Source organism: Suncus etruscus, chromosome 6 (assembly GCF_024139225.1).
Source record: "Suncus etruscus isolate mSunEtr1 chromosome 6, mSunEtr1.pri.cur, whole genome shotgun sequence".
NCBI lineage: Eukaryota > Metazoa > Chordata > Mammalia > Eulipotyphla > Soricidae > Suncus > Suncus etruscus.
In genome coordinates this window covers 109,390,499-109,418,210 of record NC_064853.1, presented here as the reverse complement: position 1 = coordinate 109,418,210, position 27,712 = coordinate 109,390,499, and the positions used below count along the sequence as shown (strand labels likewise).

The window sequence follows — 27,712 nt, the reverse complement described above, 5'->3', positions numbered from 1 at the left end:
TCAAAGAAGCTACAAATACTTAAGAATATGAGGGAAAAAATTTAAGAAGTAACAGCAGTAACATAAAAATATAGTAATTCTGGCACCTCCATATTCAGTGGGATGTAGGGTTTGCAAGAAGAAACAACTATTAACCACAGAAATTCATAATTGTCCCCAAATGATAGCGGGATTTTAACATGAAATGAGAAAAAGACTTATTCATAAAAGGGACATATGGTGATTTTTTTCTTAATTCATAGACTAGAGTGAAAGAATATGGGTAATTAGAGAAGGTTGGGGAGACAGAGTAAGGTTACAACATTCATATATGGTAGGAGAGACCAGATGATAATGCTTAACGGCTTGGAGTAGACTGGAATAAACAGTATAGAGTCAACTAAATATTGTTGCTGACTAATAAACAGTATAGAGTATAGACTAATAAACAGTATATACTAATAAACCGCATAGAGTCAACTAAACATTCTGTCAATTATGTTCTTTATATGCTGAAATGTGTCTTTCTACCAACTTGAAAATTTGAAGCCCTATCTGCAGTACCTAACAATGTGATTTATATTTGGAGATAGGACATTTCAGAAATAATTATTTTATGTTATTTATTCATTTTTATTTTTTATGGGCCCACATCCAACAGTACTCAGAGATTATTTAAGACTCTATGCATAGAGATCATTCCTGTCGTCCTGTGGAACTATATAGGTAATTAGGGATTGAACCAGGGTCAACGATGTGCAAAGCAAGCATTTTACCAGCTGGCGTCTCTCTAGCTTGAGAGATAATCATTTTAAAAGGAAGCTACTAGAGCTGGTTCTAATCTCATTTAATTGATATTCATCCTTAATTGGAAAAGGAAATTCAAGCAGAGAGATATTGGGTTTGTTTACAGATGGGAAAAACCATGTGGCATAGCAAGAAACCATCTAAAAAGCAAGGTGAGAGAAGTCAAAAGAAATCAAGATCCAACACCTGGATCTTGGTCTTCTAATCTCAATCTGTGAAGGGAAAAAACTCTGTGTTAAAGCTACCCATTCTGGTGCCTTAACTGACTTATCAGCTGATTTATCAGTCTTAGCTGACTAATACAGTGAAGTTGGATAATCACTTCTAGTCACAGCCTCTGTCTTAGAACAGTTTTTCTTAGGTAGATTCTGGAGCTGAGGTAAAGCACAAGAAGAGAACAGTCTTCCCTGAGGCATGTGTACCTTGGAGGGTCTCTTTTCTTTCTTTTCTTTATTATTTTTCATTTTGGTTTTTGGGCCACACCCAGTGATGCTCAGGGGTTACTCATGCCTCTGTGTTCATACATTGCTCCTGGCTTGGGGGGCCATATAGAATGCTGGATATTGAACCATGCAAACACCCTATCACTTGTGCCACTACTCTGGCCCCTAAGGGTCTCTTTTTTATCAAGGTTTAATGCCAGTTATTCATTGGCTGATATTACACGCTTTTAAATTTCTTTGAAGTTTGGATAATTACTGATAGTATAATTGGATAAGAGCATTCATTATTTTACAACACAAATTTTAAGAGTGCTTTTTATTGTGTCAACCCCCTAGAATATTCATTTGATAGTAATAAATGAAACAAAATTCTCTGCCCTGCTGGAATTTAGTTTCTAGTAATATTTGATGACTTTGCTGTTGAATTTTATATTTTTTCAGCTGGAGTGCATAGGAGCCCTCATTGGTCATCCAACTGTAATTGACATTATTATTTTTTATTCTTATTAATCTAAGTTATTCAAATGGGAAAGATCATAAAATAGCTCATTATTTTTAAACAAATCAATTATTGGTTTCATATCACCTTTTCAAATCTTATTTTCTTTAGTTAGTGTTTAACTCACAATAATACAACTAAATCTTGATTTGAATTTTGAATTCCTTGTTTGGGGTCTGCTCAAAATTAGGAATTAGTAACCCCTCTGGAAAATAGAATGTTTCATTTTATATAAAATAAGACACTATATTTCAAGACACTAAATACTCACCAAATATTCTTTTCCTACTAAATAAGTATTCACACATGATTTAGTTTTTATCTTCGTTGCTTTCAGTCTTTAGCTTAGAACTTCTGATTTGTAATCAGGAGTTTTAATTGTTTACCCAGAACAGAGTAAGGGAATGCTCATGAGAAGGAAAACAATCTATTCTAGGGAATTTCCAGATTATCTATTAATAACTGGAAAGAGCGCCTACTATTTTTCTCACTTTTTTTTTTGAGGATGGCAGCTGATTTCCTAAACAATAGGCATGTCTTTGTATAAATATTTTCATTTTTCTGTAAGGCAGAAATGTGGTTATTTTTTAAGGAAAACTAAATAATGACCCTTTAGTATAGCTTATCTGTCAGAGTCTAGAAAGGAAACAGAAAGTGTTAGAAATGGTTTGACTGAAAACAAGAAAATACAATGCAGGGGCTTTTTAGGGATGTAGGTAGAGTTAAGGAAGTAGGCTTAATAGAAAAGCATTATCAACATTGAACTAAGGCAGTACTTTTCAATTATTTTCTGTCATACCCCCTAGGAAGAAGAAAACATTTTTGTGCCCCCCCCACTCAACTGTAAATAGTATCTTTATTAAAAAAAACTTTAACCTGCAAAACAAAAATATATAAAATAATTTGAGCTGATTTTTCAATCAGAGGTGATGTCAGGATTAATGGCTACAATGAGCACGTTTTGCAATGCATAGCTTTTCTAAGCGGGGTTTGAAGCAGGACACAGCAACTCTCAGCTCCAGAGACATACAGATATAAACAAGAGGCTTAGCTTGTTATGACAGTGTTTGCCAAGATCAAACGTTCCCCCCCTTCATGAAGCCTCGCCTGCCCCACTATTTGAGAACCTCTGGACTAAGGGGATACTGGGCAGCAAGTTAGAGACACAGAAGAGAAGGAGCCAATGTAGACACAGAGGGAAACAGAGTAGCAAAAGTTTTGACTTGGCCAAAAAAAAAAAAAAGTCAAAACACAAGATAACAATGTCTAGACTATATTCATAAAAGTAAGCATCGGGGCCTGAGAGATGATAGCACAGTCTGGGGAGTTTGTCTGTACGTAGACAATCTAGGAGGGATGTGGTTCGAATTCAGCCATCCCATATGGTCCTGGAGCCTGTCAGGAACTTCTGAACTCTGAGCCAGGAGTAACCACTGAGCACCACTGGGTGTGACCCCAAAAAACAAACAAACTAGCAAAAAATAGTAAGCATCCCATTGTATGCCAGAAAAATGGTGCCAATAGATTTGGAGAGGAAAACATAAACAATTGAAAAATACCATAAATATACCTAACAGCCAGGAATCTTGAAAATCCCCATAAAATTACTAAATATCACACTCCTTTTCCCGTTTAACCTACCATGCAACTTTTCTGCCCAGTATAAGAATTAATGAATTGTGTATGTGTGTGGTGGATGAGGGTAGGGTGTTGTTGGGCCACACATTTAGGGATTACTCCTGACTCTATGCTAGGGGTCACTCCCAGAATTGCAAGAAAAATCATATGTGGTACCAGAATCAACCTCCTTTTGCCTGGATATAATGCAAGTGCCTTCACTGCTGTATTAACTCTCTGGGCCCAGCAAGTGTTTTATTAAAAGGATCCAAATATAAATATTTAAAATTTTGAGATCTACAAGCTCATAAAGGAAATATAAATATTTTGTACAATCACCTAACAGAGACAGACATTTAAAACATTCATAAAGCAGTTTATGCAAATATAGTGGATTCAGTTTGATCTGTTGGTCATATTTTAGCACCCCCGGGCCTATATCTTCTTAACTTTTGTTAAACTCGACTTTTTGTCCTCCTATGCCAAGTTCAAACAAAACCCTCTGTATGTGATATCTGTGTAAGAAACAATGTCGGTTTTTACTAGCTTCAGCCAATCTTCCTTTTTCTCAGATCTTGGCTGTTTGTAGTTGGATTCGGAGTCTAGAGGGCAGACCTTCCCCCCAGGAAACAGCAAACTGTTAGTTCCTCTTTCTGTAAAAATCACAGAAAAGTATTCTGCTTGACCTGTCTCAGGCACAACTAGTATTTGTGGGTAGCGAGGAGGGGAGAGAGGAGTGAGTGTCTAGAAGCCTCTGTGATTGTACAGGTCTGGGGGAGGTCCTGGATTCCTTAGGAAGGTCTATTAGAGGGAAGCCTAGGTCTGCTGTAGATGTTAGAGACTTTTGGTGTTAGAGACGCTCATCACTTTCATGTAATTGAGTGATATACTCACGTGGTAGGCATTCTTGTTATTGATGAATGTCTATTCCCTCCAGTTGGTGTTGAAATTTGTTCTGCAAACTGGGCCAGATTTGGTCTGTCTGTCTATCTGTCTCTTCCTCTGGCCAGATTTGGTCTGTCTGTCTGTCTGTCTGTCTGTCTGACGTGGTCGGCATTCCTGTTATTGATGAATGTCATTCCCCCCAGTTGGTGTTGAAATCTGTTCTGTAAACTGGGCCAGATTTGGTCTCTCTGTCTCTGTCTCTCTAGTAGTTTGAGAGGAAATTTTATATATATATATATATATATATATATATATATATATATATATATTTTTTTTTTTTTTTTTTGAGTCTCTCATAGTCTTAGAGGAAAATATTTGGGTTTCCCCCACTCCACCCCCCATTATTCATTCTCCTTCTATTCCTCCATGCAACGAATGTGTGAGAGAGCCAGGTTCAATAGAAGCATCCAAGGGCAGCAAATCTGAAACCCAGCACCTGGGAACCTCAGTGTGTGTGTGTGTGTGTGTGTGTGTGTGTGTGTGTGTGTGTGTGTGTGTGTGTGTGTGTGTGTGTGTGTTTGCGGTGTGTGTGTGTTGTGTGTGTGTGCCCATCATGGCAGGCTGTCACCCCTTCTCTGGGAGGGAGACAGGACTCAGGACCCTGGGAACCTCAGTGTGTGTGTGTGTGTGTTGTTTGCGGTGTGTGTGTTGTGTGTGTGTGCCCATCATGGCAGGCTGTCACCCCTTCTCTGGGAGGGAGACAGGACTCAGGACCCTGGGGAGGAGATAAAGCTAGAGCACCAGGGGTCCCCTTCTGCTGGGGGCGCGTCCCGGGCACAAAGGAGCCAGCGGAGCGGAGAGGCGGCGGCGCCCCGCGAGTCCGCTCCTCTCCGCTCGACCCCCTCCCCTCCCGTCCCCTCCCCTCCCTTCTCCGGCCCGCCTCCGCCCACGCCCGGAGCGCCGCGCCGCGAGCCTTTCTGTCCCCTCTCGCCCTCCGTAGCGGCCGGTCGGCCACTTCCGGTCGCCCTCCGCCCCTCTACCCCTCCGCCCCTCCGCGCTCGCGCCGGGCCCGGGGGCGTCGCGAGCGAGCGAGCGAGCGAGCAGGTGGCTGGCGCGGGCGTCGTGCGGGCGCGGCGGGGCTGCTCTCGCTCCCGCGGCCGTGGTCGCCTCGCCGCCTCCTCCTCCGGTCCCCGCGCCGGGTGGGGGCCCTGGGCGCCGCGCGTGGGGGCGGCCGGGCCAACATGGCCGAAGTGAGCATCGACCAGTCCAAGCTGCCGGGCGTCAAGGAAGGTAACAGGCGGGCCCGGGCCTGGGGCGCCGCTGCCTGCCTGCTTGCCTGCAGCCTGCCTGCCGGGGGGACCCCCCAACCCCCGCGCTCCGGGCCCGCGGTGCGGAGGCTGCGTGCAGCAGGGCGGGACCTACCGCCCTGGAAGGATTCGGGGCGAGGCTGGGGATTTGGGGTTCAGGGTTGGCACCCCCGGCTGCAAGTGCAACGTCGAGGGAGACCTCGGTGGTGCCCGGAGGCTGCTGGACCAAGCCCCGCCAGCAGCGTCCTTTCCCCAGGCCCAGCCCGGCTCCTGCCTCCTTGGGGCGCCTTTGTTTTGAAACTTGACGCTCAGCCCCAACCTCCCAGACTTATTATTATTATTTTTTTTTTTCCCTCGTCCTGCTTTCCTGGCTGGCTCAGGCTGTCTTGAAGATATTCAGAGGGCAAAGTTCAGTCCTGGCAATGCCCGCCTCGGTTTTGGGTCACTCCCAAATATGTTACTTTTCACATTAAAACCAAAATAAAATAGAGGGAGAGCTGGGGACTCACTGATTGATTGACTGGCCGACTGGGATCTGGATTCATGGTTTAGCAAGTCCAAGGCTAGGTTTAGGATTGGCTGGCATGACATCGAACAAGGAGCCCTATGATTTTCCCCCCCTTTTCTATTGATTGAGACCATCCCAAGACTTTTAGCCTTTTTTTTTTTTTGAGATACTGATGCTGGGTTTCCATCATAACCTTTAAAAAGTCTTTGTTGGTTCTTGGGTCTCCAAAGCGCTGTCAGGAGCTTGTGAGGGTGGCTAAGTAGAGGGTGTCATTTGATTTATGCGGGGCATTGTGGTCTCAAGTGTCTTGGGAGTTGAATACAAGAATCTTTACCTCCTTGGAACATGTTTTATTGACAGCTCAGTTGGACCCCAGTGGTCTTTGTGGGTACTCTGTCTTGCCTTATTCTCCAAATCCCACCGGCTCCCAAGGATGCTTTCCTTCCAGAGTTCTAAACACAAGAAGGCAGAATTCAAATCTTACTAATGGCTGAATTCTAAAAGATATTTAGAACTTAGGCCTGATACATTTCAGCACTGATGGTTTTTTTAGCCTTTTAATTCAGTCTGGCTTTACTGATGGATGATTCTGGTTTTCTCCATGCAAATGTAGTTTTCACAAGCACTGTGAACCTGGTAGACAGGAAAGGCAGATCTAGATGTACACTTTGAAAGTAATAGTCTTTGAAATTGATTCCCCTTGGCCTTGTGAAAATGAGGGATGAATGTGTGTGTGTGTGTGTGTGTGTGTGTGTGTGTGTGTTTGTGCATGTGTCTGCCTGTCAACAGCAAAAGGTATCTTTAGGCAGTGTCTAGTATGCTCCTGAGGGTGGGTAATTAGTGGAATGAGAATTGGAATTCAAGCATATCCTTACCCTGCAAAGCATTTAATCATATAGTAGCACCACAACTTTACACAGTGCCCCTATATCCGAAGTAAATTTGAACCTCACTTATATATGTGTTACTTTTCCAGTATCCTGGTTTCTGACCAATACATATATATTCTTGCATGTGTTTGGATGGGGGGGGGCATTCTGGGCTACACCTGACTGTCCTTAGGGCTTATTCCTGTCTCTGTGCTCAGGGACCACTTGTAATGCTGCTTGTGGGACCATAATAGGCAGTCTGTAAGCATACTACTTGTTGTACTGTCTCTCTTCTAGGCCCTCTCGCAATTCCTAAGGGTTGAGCAAATACTTTGCAGCTAACAAAGCAAGGATATTCTGTCATGAATTCTGGAGTGAAATGTATTCAGTATTCATAATTGGTGGTATGCTTGCATATACTAAGATGGTATGGAAATTTAGTGTTACAATTTCTTATGAGGTTGGAGCTAAATAGCAATTTAATTTTGAAGGTTGTCAGAAATCCTTTAAGATCATCATTCTCTTTGCAAATATCTTTACCTTTAAGGTTCCAAGACTCTCAAAGTAAATGATATACCAGGAACATCCTAATGGTGGTCTAAATTTTGATCTGAGCAGTATTAAAGACTAATGGTTCTTTAACACTTAATTATGACCCAGTTACTCCAGACAGTGTCTTTGGATCCTAATTATAGAGGTGAGTGCTAATTAATACCTGCAGTTGGCTAATACACGCACAAACATTGAGACTTCTTAATACTAAAACTCCAGTTCAGTCTGAAAAGGAAGTTTTCTAGTAAGTTGCTTAATATCCTAGCACATATTTTAAATTGCGCCTTATAAAGGTTAATAGGTAATTATAATATGGGTTCCTGGTGGTAAAGCCCAGTAAAGATTGAGAATAATAAATGAGTTGATACCTGCCCCCTTTCATAGCTTTTTCTTCAGGAACTGGTAGAGAACACTGACATTTTTTTTCTGTGAACATTTCTATAGAGGTCATGAGTAACAGCTGACATATGAGTAAGGGAAATACTTTAAAATTTTATTTTTAGGTTAGAATTTAATGCTTTCTTGGTTTCATGGCAGCCAGCTTTATCTTCTGGACAGATCTTTCTGTAGAAAATATGGTAATATTTTTACTTTGACATCTTTCTCCTAAAATAGGGAACAAAGGGAGGAATTTAAGTGCATGGGTAGGTGAAAATACTTAAGTCTAACTAGATGTCAACACACATCCTTAGTTCTACTTTAAAAGCATATTTGGAACATTGCATACTGTTTTTGTAGTGGAAATGCTCTTGCCAATGTTTACGAACAATACTTGATTTCTTAAGAAACTTTAGAGATTCAGTGCGAACAGATTTGAAATTGTTCCCAGCCTTTTAAAAAATTAGGAGCTGTATAAAAGTCAAACGCTGGACGTAGTTTACAAATATTAGACATACAATAGTCATTCAGAAAGTTTACACCAGAGGTTGGTATGTACTTTTCTAAAGATAAGCAGCTTTTAGAGCAGAGCGGTGGTGGGCCATACCTAGCTATGCTTAGGGCTAATCTAATTGTTGGCTCTGTGCTCAGGAATCAATTCTGACAGTGCTGAGGGGACCAGCAGATGAACTGAATGCAAGGGAAATACCTAACCTGCTGTACTATTTCTTGCTCCCAAAACAAGCACTTATAATCAGTTGACAAATCTATATTTGAAAGTCCAGACTCTCCCCTTTTACTTTTATTCTCCCCTTTTCAATCTTTCCATACTATATCACTACTTAAACTGCTTGCTCATTACTTTTTTTTTTAAAAATCTAATAAAGTTGTGTTATCATAAAGTTTTGTTCACAGTGCATTACATCAAAACCATCTTACATCACCTTTAACTAAATCAATCTTTAGCAGATTTTATTTGTTTGTTTTTGTTTTTGTTTGGGGGTCACACCTGGGAGTGCTCCTGGATTATTTCTGACTCTGCTCAGAAATTATTCTTGGCAGATTTGGGGAAACATGACTGATGTGCTGGAGATTGAACCTGGGTTGGCTGTGTATAAGGCAAGCATCAGACCTAATGTACTATTATTGCTCTGGCCTCCCTTGCAGTTTCCCCAATTTTAGTTAGTTACCACATACATTTCAATCCTCCCATATTCTCCTGTATTGTCTGCCCGTTCTTCCTCAGTAGTAAGGCCATTTATCATGTATTGTGTACTTTACTGTTCTTTAAATGAGAAGTTTCAGTATCTCCACAGTTGGCTAATTGTGTGAGAACATGTATGTTTATCAGTGTATTTTGTGACTAATTCCTTGAAGGAAAAATGATTATTTTGAAAGCAAATTCTTTTTCATTACTAAAGGAAGTTTTGTACATTTGCTGATACATGCTAGAAAGTACTGATTCATTTTATGTCCTGGACTCCAGTGACAAAGAAAATTAAATTAATCATATCAACACAGAGTTCTAAAGGTATGCCTGTGTAATAAGTCAACATGGCAGCATCTGTGAATTATATAATATTTGGCAAGTGAGCAAATTTATTTATTTATTTTTTATTTTATTTTTTTAAATTTCCATAGAAGTTTTGTTGTTTAATGAGATCATGTCTGGATCTCCTTCTGCTGAGAAACTTGTATTTTTTTCTTCACCCTCTTCTGGCTTCATGTCTTCTACATAACAGCAAATAAGCACCAGATGTATGAATGATTGGATCAAACAGATGTAGGATATGCATCAAATGCATGAATGAATGCGTAAATAAGTAAGTGTACTTTTCAATATTCTCTGTTAAGATTCTTGTCTTCAGCATAATTATTTTATCTTTTTCCAGGACAGAAATAATGCTTTTGACTAGCAGCATCATAAACAGTAATGTCAGCATTACATTTTTTCATATTCCTATATTTTTATAATAAATATATTTATTTAAAGAAAAAATGTGTCATATAGTTGACATAACTGATCATAATACATTTGTTTCAGGATGACAGAAAGTGAAGTTATTAAAAAGAGAAAGAAATTAGAAAATATAAAAAATTACAGAATTGGAAAAAGAAGAGGAGACATCATTAGCAGTTATATTCGTGAAAATTGTTGTATCACCAATAAAGTCGTTACTACAATAGCAGAACGTATAGAATACTCATTTTTTTAAGATATGAGATACACTAAAAAAATGATATGGGTTTGTGGCAGTTATAGTTATTTGCATAGGCACAGCAAAATATGGGAGAAATTGGAAGGAAAAACCTTTGGCCTAAAAACAGGGAGACCGTATCCCTGAAGTATTTTGGCATAAGACCAACTCCAGGCTCCAGGCATACTAGGTTTTCGAACCTCTTAGTCATTCTCTGTGGTCCCAGAAACAGCTCTTCACCATCCAGTTGTTGCTGTCAGGTTTCTGTAGTTATAGATCCTGGTTTCTGTACAGGTCCTATATTGAAATCCAGGTAGTGTGTAGGTCTTCTGGTTTCGTCTCTCCATTAGGTAGCACTAGAGAGAATTGTCCCCTAAAAGCAGACTATTGCTGTTTCTAGGATGTCAGGGTGTCATAAGAATCGTCTTAGAAGTAAGTCAGTACCAAGGTGAAGTGGGGTGGGGGGGGATTCCTTGGTAGAATTTTTTTTTTTTTTTTGCCTTTTTTTGACAACACCGGGTGATGCTCAGGGATTACTTCTGTGCTCAGAAATCACTCCTGGCTTGTGGGATCATATAGGACACAGGGAGGTCGAACTGTGGTTCATCCTAGGTTAGCACATGCAAGACAAACATCCTAGCGTTTGCGCCACTGCTCTGCCTCCTCCACCCCCCCACCCCCCGGACTAATTTTTTTCCTGGTAATGGTGTGGGAGACTGTTTATTTCTGTAGATGGTATCCATGGTTCAGGGGTGAATGGTCAATGTCTGATAAACAGAAGTCTAAGCCAAGTCACTATGCCAAATGTTCAGGATGTAAGATCTCACTGCATAAAATGTTGTGTTCCTATCTCTATTAGGTAAGAACTTGTTTGTATATGTAAATTTTTCCCATTTTAATATGCCTATGCAAAAAGGAACAGTGCCACAATGCATGTAGGGTACGAGGTATCAAGACCAACAATCCCCATAATTTTTTTCATACATTACCTCTAAATAAAGCCATGTCTACTAGAATTCTGTACTAAACAGATCCCGAGAATGGGGGAAATTGCCGCCACATAAAAAAATATTCAAAGGAGATTTGTATGTCCTCTTTAAGTCTTTTGAGATAGGTGGGGAAGGGGTAAGATCTGGAACGCAGCTTCAGCCTGTGATTTAGTTTTACTAGTCCAGTCTAAGGAAGATGGCTCCCAGCAGTCACATATCAGGAAGTATCCTCAAGTGGGGTACTTCTCAGTCCCCAAATCTGGTAGTAAGCAAAAGTTCATGGTGAAGGGAGGTGAAGGAAGAGGGGCTGCCGAGAGCAGATCAATAGCAGCTGAGTGTAGGTTTCTTTTCATGTTGAGATTCATATTGAGAATCTGTTCACTGGGAGCTGGTTGGCATCTGGCTGGGCTGAGGAGAATGTTCTGCTTCATGAGGAGTTAAGGACTGAAGGTGAAAAAGGTTAAATGTGGAGAAATAACATGGAGGGCTAGATAAGGGTTTGTAAGGTGGTGAGCAAAGGGGCAAAAGAGGAAAAGAGGAGTTATCTATGATCAGTGGGTGAGGAGAATGCTATACAACATAGACTATATCTATTATAGATGGAGATTTAAATGACATTGGTATGATGAACACATGCACTCATGCACAGACCTTGGCAGATACAGAGGATTGATCCATGGATTACATTTGAAAAGTTGACCCAGGTGATATGGGACAGAACACTTAACGGGAATTAAAAAAAAAAAGGGGTCCCAGAGAGATAGCACAGCAGTGTTTGCCTTGCAAGCAGCCGATCCAGGACCAAAGGTGGTTGGTTCGAATCCCGGTGTCCCATATGGTCCCCCGTGCCTGCCAGAAGCTATTTCTGAGCAGACAGCCAGGAATAACCCCTGAGCACCGCCATGTGTGACCCAAAAAAACAAAAAACAAACAAACAAACAAAGAGGAAAAAAAAGAGTAAAGCTGACAAGTCTAATATAGAAATTTCCTTTTTTCTTTCCTTAGGCCAATTGTGGTTGATGAGGGTGAACTCGACTGGAGAAAGGCCTCATAGATTAAGTTGTGTATAGAGGATTCTTAAAAACAGTTTTCAAGTCTAAAATACGAAGTGATATGCTAATACGCACTGTATGGGGGAGACTATACAATGAAATTGATATTATATCTAATACAGATGTATGGCGAACATATACACTTATGTTTATATATCAACAGATTCTAAGGAACAATCCATGGGTTACTATTGAAATTGGACCTTAAAAAAATAAAAAAAAAAGGTAATAATAAATTAAAAGAATGGAGAGGGAGTGAGAAGGGAAAAGAAATTAAAGCCAGCAAAGGTTATCCATTTTCTGGACCAATCTTGGTTGGTGAGGGTAAGCTTTACTTTACTGGGGAGGGGCTTTCTGGATTGGTTGTGTATAGTGCATTCTAGAAATCTATGTGGTATGGTATTGAGCATTAGGGAATATATACCATGGAATATTATCCAGCAGCCTTGGGCACCCCATTTTCTTTCTTAGAAGCAACCTAAAATTATGAGCCTTATGGTATCATGAAAAACTAAGTATAGTAGTTTGGGAAATGAGGACAGATGAGGAAGGACACCAGTTGAGAGAAGATTTGGTGCTGACACTGAGGGTTGGGGGTCTGCTGTGAATGGTAGCCTGGACAGCCCAGTTCCTGGCTGATGGGGGGAGAGACTGGGTAGTGACTCCTTCCCCAGCCCACCCCTGAACTCTGCCTAAGCTAGGCTGAAGTGGGGAGGCTGCCTATGGTCCTGTTGGAGGGGCTTAGTTCTGGGGGTGGGGGTCTGTTGCCTAGCTCCCCCTATAGAGGCTTCCCGATCCTCAATTGAGAGAAGATTCTTTAAGGAGCATTAAAGTTTTCACTGTTTTTTTGTTGTTGTTGTTGTTGTCGTTGTTTTTTGGGCCACACCCAGTGACGCTCAGGGGTTACTCCTGGTTATGCGCTCAGAAATCGCTCCTGGCTTGGGGTCCATATGGGGATGCCAAGGGATTGAACCTTGGTTCGTCCTAGGCTAGCGTGGGAAAGGCAGACCCCTTACCCCTTGCGCCACCACTCCAGCCCCAAGTTTTCCCTGTTTTTAATCGTCTATCCTAGTGTTTATTTTCTCACTGCTACACTTTTTCAACAGGATTCAACCAGCTTATATACTACCTATAAAAAGAGTATAAATTGTATATATGCTTTTATTTATGTATGTATACATTAGGATAGAAAATTTTAAGTTAATAAATAAGTGCAACCGTATAAAACTGTTTAAAAATAATTTCATGCTTTCATCAGACCTTGTGTTAATCATTAAACATTTTAGTGAAAACATTTCTGAAATACTGCATTCAGATTTTAATTTCTTCCTGATAATTTTATTTTTCCCTCATGTGCAAAGTAGGCATCATAATATTTGGAAGCTGGAAGTAATTTCAGATATATATTTTTTTAAATTTTCTTATCTTCTCTGTATGCCAACAATTGTTGGAGGGGAGTTCCACATTAAAAATAATGCCCTGTGGCATGACTGTGATACTAACTATGCAAAGAGGCCGACATGTGGGGTACATTCTAAATTTTTATTTGTACCCAAAATGCCTCTAGCTCAATAGAAAATATAGTTCAGATGTTTCTTTCATGAGTATATAAATGAAATTTTAAAAAATGGAGTCCTTATTTGTATAAACAATTATTTAATATTGATTCTTTTTAAACAGGACTTAAAGGACAGGGTCTGCTCTGAACTCAAATTATTGAGTTTATCTCCCATGTACGACATTATTGAGCTAGTTTATACTTTGTAGAAGGGATCAGAGTAGAAATAATTAAATTCCACTGTGTCTTCATTCTCCAATTGAAAATCTGAGTGCCAGGATGTAAAAGTGAGTAGTAATTGGTGTATTTGGACATTGGTAAGATTTAAAAATGAATATTCTCAAGCTTCTGTTTTCTCCACTCTCCCCATTTCATTTTCTTCTGTACTTTTCACCTCCTTTAATCCTTTTATCTTCTATTTATTTGGGGTGGTTGGATCATGCCTAGCAGTATTCAGTAGGGACTACTCCTGATTGCTCTCACAGGAGTTGATACGGTATCTGTGATAGAACTGGGATTGACCTTTAAGTCCTGTACTATTTGTCTGGCCCTTTTCTGTATTCAGATTGCTCCATTATTTGTAAGATTCGATATTCATGTAATTCATTATTACTGAAAATTATAAATGAGAGGATAATTTTAGACTTTTGGTTACATATTATGTTGTCATGGGTGTTAGTGAATTAACAGTTTTATTTATTTATTTTTTAGTTAAGACTGCAACTTTCTATTTTTTGATTCAGCAAACTGAATTGTTGGGCAAAGAACTGGAGGTCCATCTTCTGATCAGTGTTTTAATTCTGCTTCAAAATTAATCTTTTCTCTACTATAATCAGCCTGAAAGTATTTAAATGTGTGTACACTTTAACATTTTAACATTAAATTGGTTATGAAAGTAAGCTCAAAGTCAGTCATAAAAATTAACTGTTACCTTCCCTCTGTTCTTATTAGGAGTATTGGTTTTTTGAGACTAGAGGATTTTGCCTTACTTTTAAAAAGCAATAATAGATTTTAATGCTTATGTAGAAAACAGTTGTAGATACTTAAGTACAGGAGCATAGTTTTAAGTGAACTACCCTGATCTTTATTGGGGAATGGGATGAGTGTGGGGAAAATAAATTTTACTAGAACTCCATTTGCAGTTTGAAAGTAGACAGTGGGAAAACTATTAATGTTTCTAAATGATGTCCTATTTAAAAGTGTCTGATGATTTATTCCATCTAATACTATAAAATTAGGATACCCTAGATCTTAGGTAACACCTACAAAGGATAATTGGTTTTTATGTTCAAAAGGATCTTGGGAATTACTTATTAACAATTATTTGTTCTGAGATATTTGAATTTAAAAACCAGTGCAGAAAAAATTCCATGTTGTACTCTTTGAAAGGATGTTATTTAAAAAAAACTTTGTGTCATCAATATAATAATACATTAATATATGTATGCATAAATTTGGTAGCCATTTATTGAAATAAAAAAAAATAGTAGAAATTTTTTTTTTGCCAAACCCAGTGGTGCTCAGAGGTTACTCTTGGCTCTTTGCTCAGAGATCACTCCTGGTGGATTTTGGGGATCATATGGAATAGGTAGGCTGTGTGCAAGGCAAGGGCCCTACATACTTTTATATTGTTCCAGCCCCCAAAACAGTAGAAATTTTATATTAAACCAGAACCAGTGTATTATTAACATTTTAGTTTCTTATATCTTAGTTGGTGTTTTAAGGTCCTTTATTAGGAATAGCTTAAATTCAATAGAAATAGTAAATATATTTTAAAATATATTTTAACAAATTATATTTTTAAAACCTCCACAACTGTGAAGATACAGAAAAGTGATATATAATCTGCCAAAACTTGTCTTCTTTTTCCCTCCTCCCCTAGCCACTTGTTTTCTGCCCATATACCTTTGCCTTTATATTATCTTTCAGGTAAAATGATAACAAGCCAAATTCAAACAGGTCAGTAGCCTGTTTGAGTTTGGCTTTCTTCACCTATACACACACCTGAGATTATAATTATATAATTTTTGTTTTGCTGAGTTGTATATGGCTTTCTCACAGCAGTTTGGTTATCAAGTTATTGATTAAAGAATTTTGGGGCCAGAGTGATAATAGTGTTTGATTCCTGACACTCCATATGATTCCCAAGCACTTCCAGGAGTTCTTCCTGAGTACAGAGCCAGGAGTAATCTGTGAGCATTGCTGGGTGTGCAATACCCTTCCCCAATTCCCCCCCCCCCCAAAGTGAGAAGCTGATTAAAGAATTTCTAGGGTTCCAAACCTTCTGCTAGGTTTCATGTAGAATTGTTATAAATATTTGCCTATAGAGTGTGTGTGTGTGTGTGTGTGTGTGTGTGTGTGTGTGTACACACAAATAAGCTTACAGAAAGAGTGTGTGTGTATACATATAATATTTCTGGGATTTCTGGATCAAGTTAGTGTGTATACTTTTGTAAGAAACTAGTAAGCTTTTTCAAAGTGGTATTTTCACCAGCAAGAATATGAACTTCTATTGCTTTTCATCCTTACACAAACTTTGTATTGTCAGTTTTTAAAGCTGCTTTAATATATATGTATGTACATTAATTTGATGTTTTTCTTTTTTTTTTTTCTGTTTTTCTTAATGTCATTTAGTGTGGCTTAAGTTTGCATTTCTTAGTGGTTAATGAATTGTAAACATTATTGATTGTATTATTTGACAATTCATTTGTCATTTGTTACAGTGTGTGTTCTCAATTTTGTATCCTCTCCTCTTTAGAAAAATTAGACTGGCATTTTTGTTTGTTTTTGTCTCTTTTGGGGGCCCACACCCAGTGGCTCTCAGAGATAACTTACTCCTGGCTCTGTGCACAGAAATCAACTCCTGGCAGACTGGGGGTATTAAATGGGATGCTTGAGATTAAACCTGGGTCGGCTGCATGCAAGGCAAATGGTATGCTATCTCTCCGGCTCCAAGACTAGTAATTTTTAAATATTTCTTAAAGATCTAGACTTAATTTTACACATAAAGGCTTTGGGGAATCTTTGTACCATTTTAGAATGATGTAGGGAAACCATATACTGGTATTATACTCATGGAATTACCAAAAAGACATTCAGGATGTATTCACAGAGAATACTGTGTCCTCTCTGAAGCAGAGTCCTACTTTTCTCTAATTTTAGTTTTTGTAGTTGAAATTTATTTCTTTATAATCGTTAAGAGTAGCATTTCTTTTTCCCTCTAGTAAGTGAAGTTTGTTCCTCCAACACAGGTTTGCAATGATAGCCCATGGACCAAACAGTCTTATGCACCAAACTCTTGTTTTTAACTGAGAGTAGTAGTTCATACACTTTTCCCCACCTTTCTTTTATAGCTCCCTCCTTTGTGATGCCAGGGGCCACCAAACTACCCAGAGCCACGATGGGGTAGTGGTATAGGGTTGAAGTCCATGAGTCTCAGGATCAGTTCAGGGTCTTGTGCATGCAAAGAATACACTCCGTCCTTTATCTTCTTGCTATTTTTAATACTTTATAAATAATTGAGATTCAAAGAGAAGGTTAATTTGTGGACTTTGAAAGTTAACTGGAATTTAAAATTAGTGTATAATTTGTTTTGAAACATAACCACACTCATCTGTTGACTTTGTGTTTTGAGGCATTCATGCTACAAAGGGTGAAGTGACTAGTTTTGGCAGAGACTTTATAATAAGCAAATCATAAAATTATTTAAATTGTACTTTATAGGAACAAAGAAATGCTTTCTTTCAGACTTTTTAGGTAAAACATTAAAAATTTTAACTTAAAAATACATTATTTCTGTTGTTATCACAGTCTGTTATAACTTCCCTATAGTGGTACTCTTGGGGACATGGTGACTGGTATGATAGAGTATTTTATTTTTACAAAAGTGTTTACAGTGTACAGTTAGGGTCTGAAAGGTAGTACAGTAGGAAGAGCTTTTGCCTTACATACAACTGATTAGGGTTTGAACCCCGAAACCCCATAGTGTACCCAAGTTTTCCCAGGAGTGAGCCCTGAGCACAGAGCAAGTACTAAGTTATGAGTACAGCTGTGTGTGGACCAAAAAACAAAAAAAAGTAAACTTTGGTATGGTTATATTTTGTTATTTATTTTTATTTTAAGATGTTTATGCTGCTAGTGTACCTTTATATAGCATTATATATTTCTAAAAAATTTAAAACAGGTCATTTAATTAGAAAGTTTTTGTAAAGTAGGGACATATCATATGTCAGTTTTGGGTAAGCATCTCTGGGACTTTCACACCTGAAGTGCATGAGTAGACAGTATTACTTGTTTGGGTTATTTGGTTTGTTTTTGGTTTGTTTTTAGTTTTTGGGTCACACTGGGGGCACTAATGAGTTACTCCTCGCTCTGAGCTCAGAAATCGCTTGTGGCAGGTGCAGAGAACCATATGGGATACTGAGGATTGAACCAGATCGGCCACATGCAAAGCAAACACACTATCCACCATGCTATCTCTCTGGCCCAGTTAGTTTTATTTTTAATTAAAGATGTTTCTATTTTAGCTCATTAATATTATTGCTATGTTCAAAATATATTACTGGCTGTTGTTTATATAAATGAAATATCATTGACTTCTTGAAAATGTATATCACAATAAGTAGAATGATTTGCACTAAACTTTGTAAACAGTGTGGTGTGTATTTTCTTGCCTGATATAGCTCCTGTGTGACCAAATCTCCACTGTACTTTTCTGGCTTTTATTTTTGTAATGAGTCATAAAAGGCTGAGTCACTTTCCATTAACTTTAATCCCGGACATTAAACTGTGTGTAGCAAAAGTGCAAAGGACATATAAGGATAATTTTCCCTTTTGCCTCCCCATTAATAACAAAATTTGTTTTGTTTATTGACTAACAGAGAGGTCCATGATTTTTTCTAAATATTATGTTCTCTTATTTGTAAGAAGCCACTTCCTACCAAATATTTTAAAATATTATCCTTTCCCTTATACTATGAAGTTCTGTAAAATTAATATCTGAGTGTTAGTGAACACAATCAAAATGTTCTCATTAGAAAACCCGAAATAGGGCCCGGAGAGATAGCACAGCGGCATTTGCCTTGCAAGCAGCCGATCCAGGATCAAGAGGTGGTTGGTTCGAATCCTGGTGTCCCATATGGTCCCCCGTGCCTGCCAGGAGCTATTTCTGAGCAGACAGCCAGGAGTAACCCCTAAACACTGCTGGGTGTGCCCCCCCCAAAAAAAAAACCCGAAATAGAAGAAAATAACTCAGCTTAGGTTTCTGTTCTCTCTTCTGCACATCTTGAATTTATCCGAACATCTGGAACAGCAAGCTGTTTTGGAAAGGACTGTTAACTCTCCATAACAGCATGTTAAGTTCACTTTCTGACTGTGTATTCAAATGGTTTCTTGTCAGTGTGTTTCTTAGGTTGAACTCTGACTTGACATATCTGCTTATATTATTCAGACCTTTAAATTGGAATTCAGTGTATCTCTGAAGCATTTCTCCTTTCCTTTTTATAATCACCCAATTAAAGTTCATAAGACTGATCCTTGAAGATTAATTTTGGTTATCTGCATCTGTTTAATAGGATAAACTGGAAGGTTAAAAGATGGTGATGGAAGGGTTGGAGAGATAGCATGGAGGTGGGCATTTGCCTTGCATGCAGAAGGACAGTGGTTCAAATCGTGCCATCCCATATAGTCCCCTGAGCCTGCCAAGAGCAATTTCTGAGCATAGAGCCAGGACTGACGCCTGAGCACTGCCGGGTGTGGCCCAAAAACCAAAAAAAAAAAAAAAAAAAAAATGGTGAAGGAGCTGATGATAGAATTTAGTTTACTGGCTTTTGATTTGCAGGGGCTTGTGAGCAGTAACACTCAGTCACCTAAATTAGGACAACAACCAAGATTTAAAGACAGCCAGATAGACTAGAGTTCAAACCAGGATATTCTGCCTTGCAAGCTGCTGACCCAGGGCAAACCATGGTTTGATCCCCTGGTATCCCATAAGGTCCCCCAAGCCAGGAGCAGTTTCTGAGTACATAGCTTGGAGTAACCCCTGAGTGTCACTGGGTGTGGTCCTCCCCGAAAGAAAGAAAGAGAGAGAGAGAGAGAGAGAGAGAGAGAGAGAGAGAGAGAGAGAGAGAGAGAGAGAGAGAGAGAGAGAGAAAGAGACAGAGAGACAGAGAGGAAGGAGGGAGGGAGGGAAGGAAGGAAGGAAGGAAGGAAGGAAGGAAGGAAGGAAGGAAGGAAGGAAGGAAGGAAGGAAGGAAGGAAGGAAGGAAGGAGGGAGGGAGGGAGGGAGGAAGGAAGGAAGGAAGGAAGGAAGGAAGGAAGGAAAGGGAAGGAAGGAAGGAAGGATGGAAGGAAAGGAAAGGAAGGAAGGAGAAAGAAAGAGATAAAGAAAATTTTCTCATGAGTCAGTGGAGAAAAAGGAAATTTTATGAAATTGGGAATGTAAATTGTACTAGCCTTTATTGAAAACAGTATGGTGATATTTTTCCAAAACTAATACCATATAATTTAATTATTTTACTCTTCAATATTTATTTATAAAACACAAAAACACTGATTCAGAAAGATAGATGCTAGTGTTCTTTCCAACAGTACTTATAATTGCTAAGATATGAATAACTCACATTTCTAAGAGTAGAAGAATGGGTATAGAAAATGTGTGTAAGAGAAAGAGAGGGTGAAGAGAAGAGAGATAGAAAGTAACAGAAAATATGAGAGAGAGTGAGAGAGAGAAAGGGAGAAACAGGAGAGAGTCCACATCTATACACTGGCATACTATAAGTTATTAAAAAAAGACAAAATTATACCCTGGAACTTGGGGGATCTTACTAAGTGAAATGAGTCAGAAGGAGGAAGCCAAATATTATGTATTCTCACACCTGTATATATATATAGGAAAAATGAACGTCAACCAAAAAACCCACAAGAGACCAGAAACAGCAACACAAATCCTTAGATTTAGACCACAGAACTGAGGTTCCTAGGAAGGTGTAGTGGGCTTATATGTTAAAGTGTTTCCAATAGATGGAAGTTGAGGTATTTTTGCGTTTTGGTAGTAGGGGTAATGTGTCACCTTATTTTTTAGAGATGTGAAAAAAGCACTCCTCAAAAATACCATGTTCTAAACCAATGTTACATCCATTTATTAACAAAGGAAAATACACAGGGAAATACAAAACAAGACATAAATCTTTTGTTTTAGGGGTGAAAGGCACACCTGCCTGTATGCAGGCTGACTCTTGGCTCTGTCCTTGAGGATTTTTTTGGCAGTGCTGCGAGAGCATGAAGCACTGTGCAAGGGTTGATTGAACGGGACCTGCTGCATGAAAACTAAGTGCCTTAACTCCTGTGCTATCTCTCTTGCCCTAGGGGAAGGAAGATCTTTTAAATTTGGTGGTATTCTGCTGTATTCTTTGAGGAAGTGTCTGTTCATTTCTCTCTCAGTTTTTGATGGGGTTAGATGTTTGTTCTTAAGTTCTGTTAGTACCTTATATATCTTAGATGTTAGCCCCTTATCTGATGGCTGTTGATAGCACAAGAAAAAATGCCTCACATCACTAATCAGGAAGATGCAAATCAAAACAATGAGGTACTACCTCATACCACAGAGACATGCACACATCACAAACAACAAAACCCAAGAAAATGTGGTATATATGCACAGTGGAATGCTATTCAGCTGTCAGGAAAAATGAAGTCATAAAATTTTCCTATATATGGATGGACACGGAAACTATTAGACAGAGTGAAATGAGTCAGAGGGAGAGAGATAGATACAGAATAGTCTTACTCATCTGTGGGATTTAGAGAAAACAGAAAATAGTATGATAATAAACCTAGAAACTTTTGTTGTTGTTTTTTGGGTCATACCCGGCAGCGCTTAGGAGTTACTCCTAGCTCTACACTCAGATGCTGGCAGGCTCGGGGGACCATATGGGATGTCGGGATTCAAACCACCGTCCTTCTGCATGCAAGGCAGATGCCTTACCTCCAAGCTATCTCTCCGGCCCCCAAACCCAGAGACTTTTCTACAATAATTTACTAAACAGATCCAAAACAGGGATGGGGAAGCTACCTCTACATATGCAAATAGACACTAGGAATTATAACTACTAAGGAAATGTGTCTATGGAAACATACAAATGAAATATAGAAATTCCCTTTAAGTCTTTGGAGATAGTTGGGGGAGTAGAATCTAGAGCACAGTTTCATCCTGTCTCGTCGTCTTGTGGAGTCTGAGAAATGGTTTGCAGAAGTCAGGAGTCAGATAGTGTCCTTTAGCTGAAGGTCTCTTGGGAGCCAAATCCCATAGCAGTCAATAGTCTAGTGTGGGGAGGTGGGAGAAAAAGGGCTGAATAGAATGGGTTTGTGGAAGCGGTGTCTGCAGGTTCTTCCCAGGGGTGTGTGTTGTTTTATTTATTTATTTTGGGGGCCATACCTGGCGGTGCTTGGGTTACTCCTAGCTCTGTGTTCAGAAAGCATTCTTGGTAGGCTAGAAGACTATATGGGATGCCAGGAATCAAATCTGGGTCTTCCCAGACCAGCTGTGTGCAAGGCAAAAGCTCAATTGCTATGCTATGGCTCTGGATCTGCTTAGTAGGAAATTATTGTAGAAAAATCTTGGTTGGATTATGAGCTCAGGTTAAAATCAGGTTATAGAGATTGTTAACTTATTATTTTTACCCCCATATGCAGCAGAAGTATCATGTGATATTTGCATAGGCATATTAAAATGGGGAAATCTTACATATAGAAAGAAGTTCTTTCCTAATAGGGATAGGAACTTTTATACTACAGAGCTGCCTTTCACCCTGGACATTTGTCATGGAGACTTAACTTAGGCCTCAATGGACTGAACATCGACCTTCCAACCCCGAATCTCAGATGCCAGCATTGGTACTGGCACAGTTTATGGCACCAGCACCAGGAATTAAACTTTTACTGGGGAAGGCCTGAATGCTCTCCTGGCATCAACCTGCTCCAAGGTAGGTCCATAGATACCCTGAATCTGAGGAAACAGAAACAGCTTGATCCAAGGGCAGTTGCCCTACCTCACCACTCAATGGTGAGATGAAATCAGAAGATGTTCCACCTTAGGATTTGTGCAAGAACCAATATCTTTAGTTACAGAAAACTGACTACAACAACTGCAACTAAGCAGAACCTTTCCTGGAACCACAAAGAAAGACTTTATCCTAAGCTTCATCCTTTGACCTGTGCAAAACCAAGACCTCTAACTACAGAAGACAGACTTTGACAACTGCATTGAGCAGAACCATTTTCTGGGACCATAAAGAGAGACATTGGGGTTGGACAACTAACATGCCCGGAGCCTGTATGTTGTTGGTCTATTGACAATATGCTTCATGGGTGGAGACACCCTGTATCTCTTAGGCCAATGAAATTTCCTTTCTAATTTCTCCATTTGCTGTGCCTATGCAAAAGGAAAAAAAAAGCCACATCTGTCCCTCTCCCCCCCTTTTTTCTTTTTCTTTTTACTTCGTTAATTTTATTTATAATCTAGATAGAGGCTCACACCTTTTTCATAGAATCATTGAACTTGAATCATTTTGTTCAGTCTCATATTTCTGTCTTCCTACAAATTGAATAAAGAAAAAAATGGGGGATGGGGCCAGAAACAGTCTCAGAAACATTGAGTGAGAACAAAAAAAGGTCAAAGCCAAAGTCAGTGACAGTACAATCAAAGACCCAAACTATGAAAAGCTAAACACAAAAAACACCTGTTACACTGGTAGTCCTGGGGCTAGAGGTGGAGGGATGGGATGAATGTGGGGCACTATGCTGGAGGGAGGTCAGCACTGTTAGAGGGAATCACCCTAATTCACTATCCCTAAACACCTGAAATACAACTGTGAAAGTCTTCACAATGATCTAATAAAAAAAAATTTAAAAAAATCTAGAGACAATAGAGATGAGATTTGAAAGGAACAGCCCAGGATATTAAGCTTACCACAAAGATTGGTGAATGCAGTTAACTACACTAATAACTATCATGACAATGGTAATGAGTGAGAGAAATTCTGAAGCACAGAGTTAGGAGTAACCCCTGAGCATCACTGGGTGTGGCCTCCCCCCCAAATAAAAACAGCCTATCCAGCTGTCATTCTTTTATAATATATATTTCTTTGTTTATTTTGGTCTTTGGGCCACTCCCAGAAGTACTCAGGGTTGACTCCTGGCTCTGCTTAGGGATCACTCCTGGTAGATTCACATGGGATACTGGGGATTGAACCCAGGTTGGCTGTGTACAAGGCAAATACACTACCCACTGCTGTACTATTGTTCCAGACCCAGCCAGCTGTCATTCTTAATGATAGTTTGATGATTTTTTTATTTTAGTAAACTAAAATTGCATGACTTATAGAATGCCAGTTTTCTTTTCTTTTTTTTTTTTTTTTTTGGTTTTTTGGGCCACACCCGTTAGATGCTCAGGGGTCACTCTTGGCTATATGCTCAGAAATTGCCCCTGGCTTGGGGGGACCATATGGGACGCCGGGGGATCGAGCCGTGGTCCTTTCCTTGGCTAGCGCTTGCAAGGCAGACACCTTACCTCTAGCGCCACCTCGCCAGCCCCAGAATGCCAGTTTTCTAATTTTAGACATTTACCTAAAAAAAGGAAATCAGAGTTGTGAAGTTTATCAAATATTTTATACACACTGATTTTCCTTTAAGTCATACCCACAATATGCATAGGAACTATCTCCCTTTAAATGGACATAAATGGCTAAAGCTACTGAAATGGAATAAACTATTGATAATTTTGTTGTTGTTGTTTCTAGCCAGGGAACATTTGTATGCATTCATTCATAAGAGGAATAGTGATTGCCTATTCTACAATAGGCTCAGTACTAGAAATGAATAGATCAGTGACTTAGTGTGGCCTAACTAGACACCAAATACATAGTAGAAAATAACTATAAGATTCAGTAACACTTATGATGCTGAAAATGGTTTCTCTTTATTGAGCTTATTTATTGAAATGTTTCTTAATGACAAATGTTCTTTGGCCCTTTATTCATCAAATTTAACCTTCACAACTGAGGAACCTGAAGCTCAAATAGATTAAATAACAGGGCTGAAAATTTTTTTGACTTATAAACAAACAACATTTAATCTTGAGTACTGTAACTCCAAAAAAATCATCCCTTGACAATACCTTAAAAGCAAAGGTCCCAGACTTGATTCCTTTTAATATATTGTCTCTCTACCTCTGTATGATAGATCTCTCAGCTTCTTCCTTGGTGACATTTACCACTGACCTTTACTTTTTACTTCTCTCTTGCATAGCAGTTTCTAGGTTTTACTGGGAATACTGAGCATGGAAAGTTTACATCTGAAATACCACAAAGATGAATACAAATTTCTTTCTTTTAAATACCACTTAGTTAAATAGGCTTTATTTCTCAAAAAGTTTAAAATAATCTCCAGTAATGAAGTACATAGGGAAAGTATTTGACAGGATCATTTCTTAAATTAATCTATGTAGAGCTGGAGAGAGTATAGTGGGTAGGGTATGTGCACACAACTGACCCAGCTTCAGTCCCTGGCATTCCATATGGTCCTTTACACATTGCCAGGAGTAACCTCTGAGCAGAGCACCACTGGGTGCCTCACCCCAAATTATGCAGAACCTGCCTTGTTATCTTTTGTGGAATTTTCTTGGTGAAATTTGAAACACGGGTAAGCTTTCTTCGGTTTGCTATTGATTTCTTGTTCATTCTGGATAGACTTTTCCAGGTAAGAAAATCTTAATGTTGCAATCTTTTTCTGTTACTCAGATGCTAAATCTGATCTTCGAGGCTACATGTTTCCCTTGATAGTGAAAACAAGGATTTACTTACATAATTGTACCCATAATCCCAAGATCTCTTTTAGAAAAATACTACTCTGATCATTGAGCATATGGCAGCATATCAGAACAGAATTCCAGAAATTTCAAGATTTTCTCTTTTTTTGTTCATATTTTTAGATCTACATAATGCATGATTACTGGAAATATATAGAGTCCTGACAGATGTTATCAGCTTTATGTTGCAAGATTTCTGAATTTCTGAAAGAATGCTCTGTTTACCCCTATGATCACTATCTTTAGATAAGGGAGTTTTGGGGAGAGTTAATTTTGAATAACATCTCAATTCTTTGAAATTGAAATTAATTTACTAATCCTAATGAGAAAGAATTAGCCTTAACTGTCACTTGCAGAAGAAAAATTGGAAATGAAAATATTTGACTTAAGGATAAATAAAACTTACAGTAGCTAATACTAAAGAAAACTGTTCTCATATGAAACCAATGAACCAAAATGATTTTTTTTTCCTTTGGTGTAAATGTGTACTTAAGTTAGGTTAGATGTGATCTTTTGGGTTTTAATGGGCATGCATTCATCCTACAGAGATTTAAGGGAATGAGTGGCTTTTCTTTCTAGGCTAAGACAAACAGACACCAAAGCCGTTTGAGAGCTGCCAAACCATTTGAGGGCTTTTTTTAAGTGCCAAGAAAAGTGCCATTCAAACAGTGAAACGTCAGAAGGTCGGAGTTTCTTTAGGGATACATGAAATCAAATAGGAGAAATGAATTCTTGCTATCTGGATATTTTTAGTGGAAAATTTTTTTGAAACCAACTTTGTTGACTGTTGCTTATTTAATGCTACTACAGAGAAGGTCTGACTAGTGTAAATGTCAGTGTTATTGCTAAGTTTATTTTTTTAATGCATATTTCCTGTAGTATCCTGAAGTACTCAATTACCAGATTTCCTAACAGTGGTTAGTTATTACTCACATTGCAAGTAAGCAAGCATAAATGACATTAGGTTACTTGTGACAGTTTAGCTTCTGATTCTCAGCCCAGAGTTGGAGTCACAGTAAGAATATTTCTGGTTACATTATACTGCATCTTTGTGCTATTAAATATTTACCGAATATCATATATTACCTGTTCTCTGTGCAGTATACTATAGAAAAACACTGAAAAACAATTACAAGTACTGTAATTAATTGTGTACATTTCATTATGGCATTTTAAAAATCCACCTACTAAATATAAATTATTTTAAGTGTGGAGCTTTCATTTTTAATTATTTGATAGCAAAAGAAATTAACTCCTTTACAAACTCATCAACCACTGAATTATTTTGATGTGGAACACTCAATGGGTTATTGTCTTTTAAAGAAGGTATCAAGGACAGTATTAGAATCAAATTCCTTTCCAACTTATAATGTATAGTTACTTTGTTTTGTTATCTGTACACTTTGATAAATGTAGGACAACTCTAGGTATTTTCATCCTGCTAAAGTTAGCAAAAATGCCATCATATAAACATAGAACAAATTACAAGCATTTTGAGGATTAATCAGTGGCTAATGTAAGTCAGATCTCAAGAACCTCATTTGTTCATATTGCTAGGTTTTAATCTAGTTAAAACACAATCTCTCTTTCTCCCTATCCCCTTTTCTCCACTTTGTACTTTTGCCTACACCCATTTCCCAACTCCCTTGTATGTATAACTGATTATATTTTGCAGTAAAACAACTGTGATAGTAGAAATGTTATATCTTCCATATTGTTCATAGTAGTAATCCCAGCCCACTATAGACATTTAGCATTTAGCTAATTTAAAGAATTAGCTACACAAGACTAGTAGTCGCCATATGCAGTGTGACAACATATTTGCAATACTACATACAGATCTGTTTCGATTCATTAATAAGATTTTATATTTGTTTTGGAGCCATGCCCAGTTGTGCTCAGGGCTTACTCAGGGATTTCCTGATGATGCACAGGGCTACCTTATGTGATAATCAAGGGATCTACCCAAGGTTGTTTATGTGTAAGGCAAGCTTCTTACTCACTGTACTGTCTCTTTTGTTCTGGATATCTTTTCTAGTATCTGCCCTACACAACATTGAACTATATCCATTCGGATTTTGAAGAGCATCTTAGTAACTGCTTTGATAAGTGGTCAGAATCCTCTGATTATCATTTGTATGACTCAGATCAAGTGATCTTCAGGTGTATTTTTACTTTAACTTTTAACCGTATGCGATTTTCTTGAGA

The 27,712-nt window shown here is 38.7% G+C and overlaps 1 protein-coding gene across 2 annotated transcripts in view; it reads left to right on the top strand.

The window, feature by feature from the left end:
* The first annotated feature begins 5,459 nt into the window (after positions 1–5,459).
* Positions 5,460–27,712, top strand: part of CCDC50 (coiled-coil domain containing 50) — a 68,531-nt gene continuing 46,278 nt past the window's right edge. For both annotated transcript variants that reach the window (XM_049775983.1, XM_049775982.1), the window contains exon 1: positions 5,460–5,520. In XM_049775983.1, the coding sequence (XP_049631940.1) occupies positions 5,472–5,520 (49 nt within the window). In that variant the 5' untranslated portion in view covers positions 5,460–5,471. The remainder of the gene's footprint in view (positions 5,521–27,712) is intronic.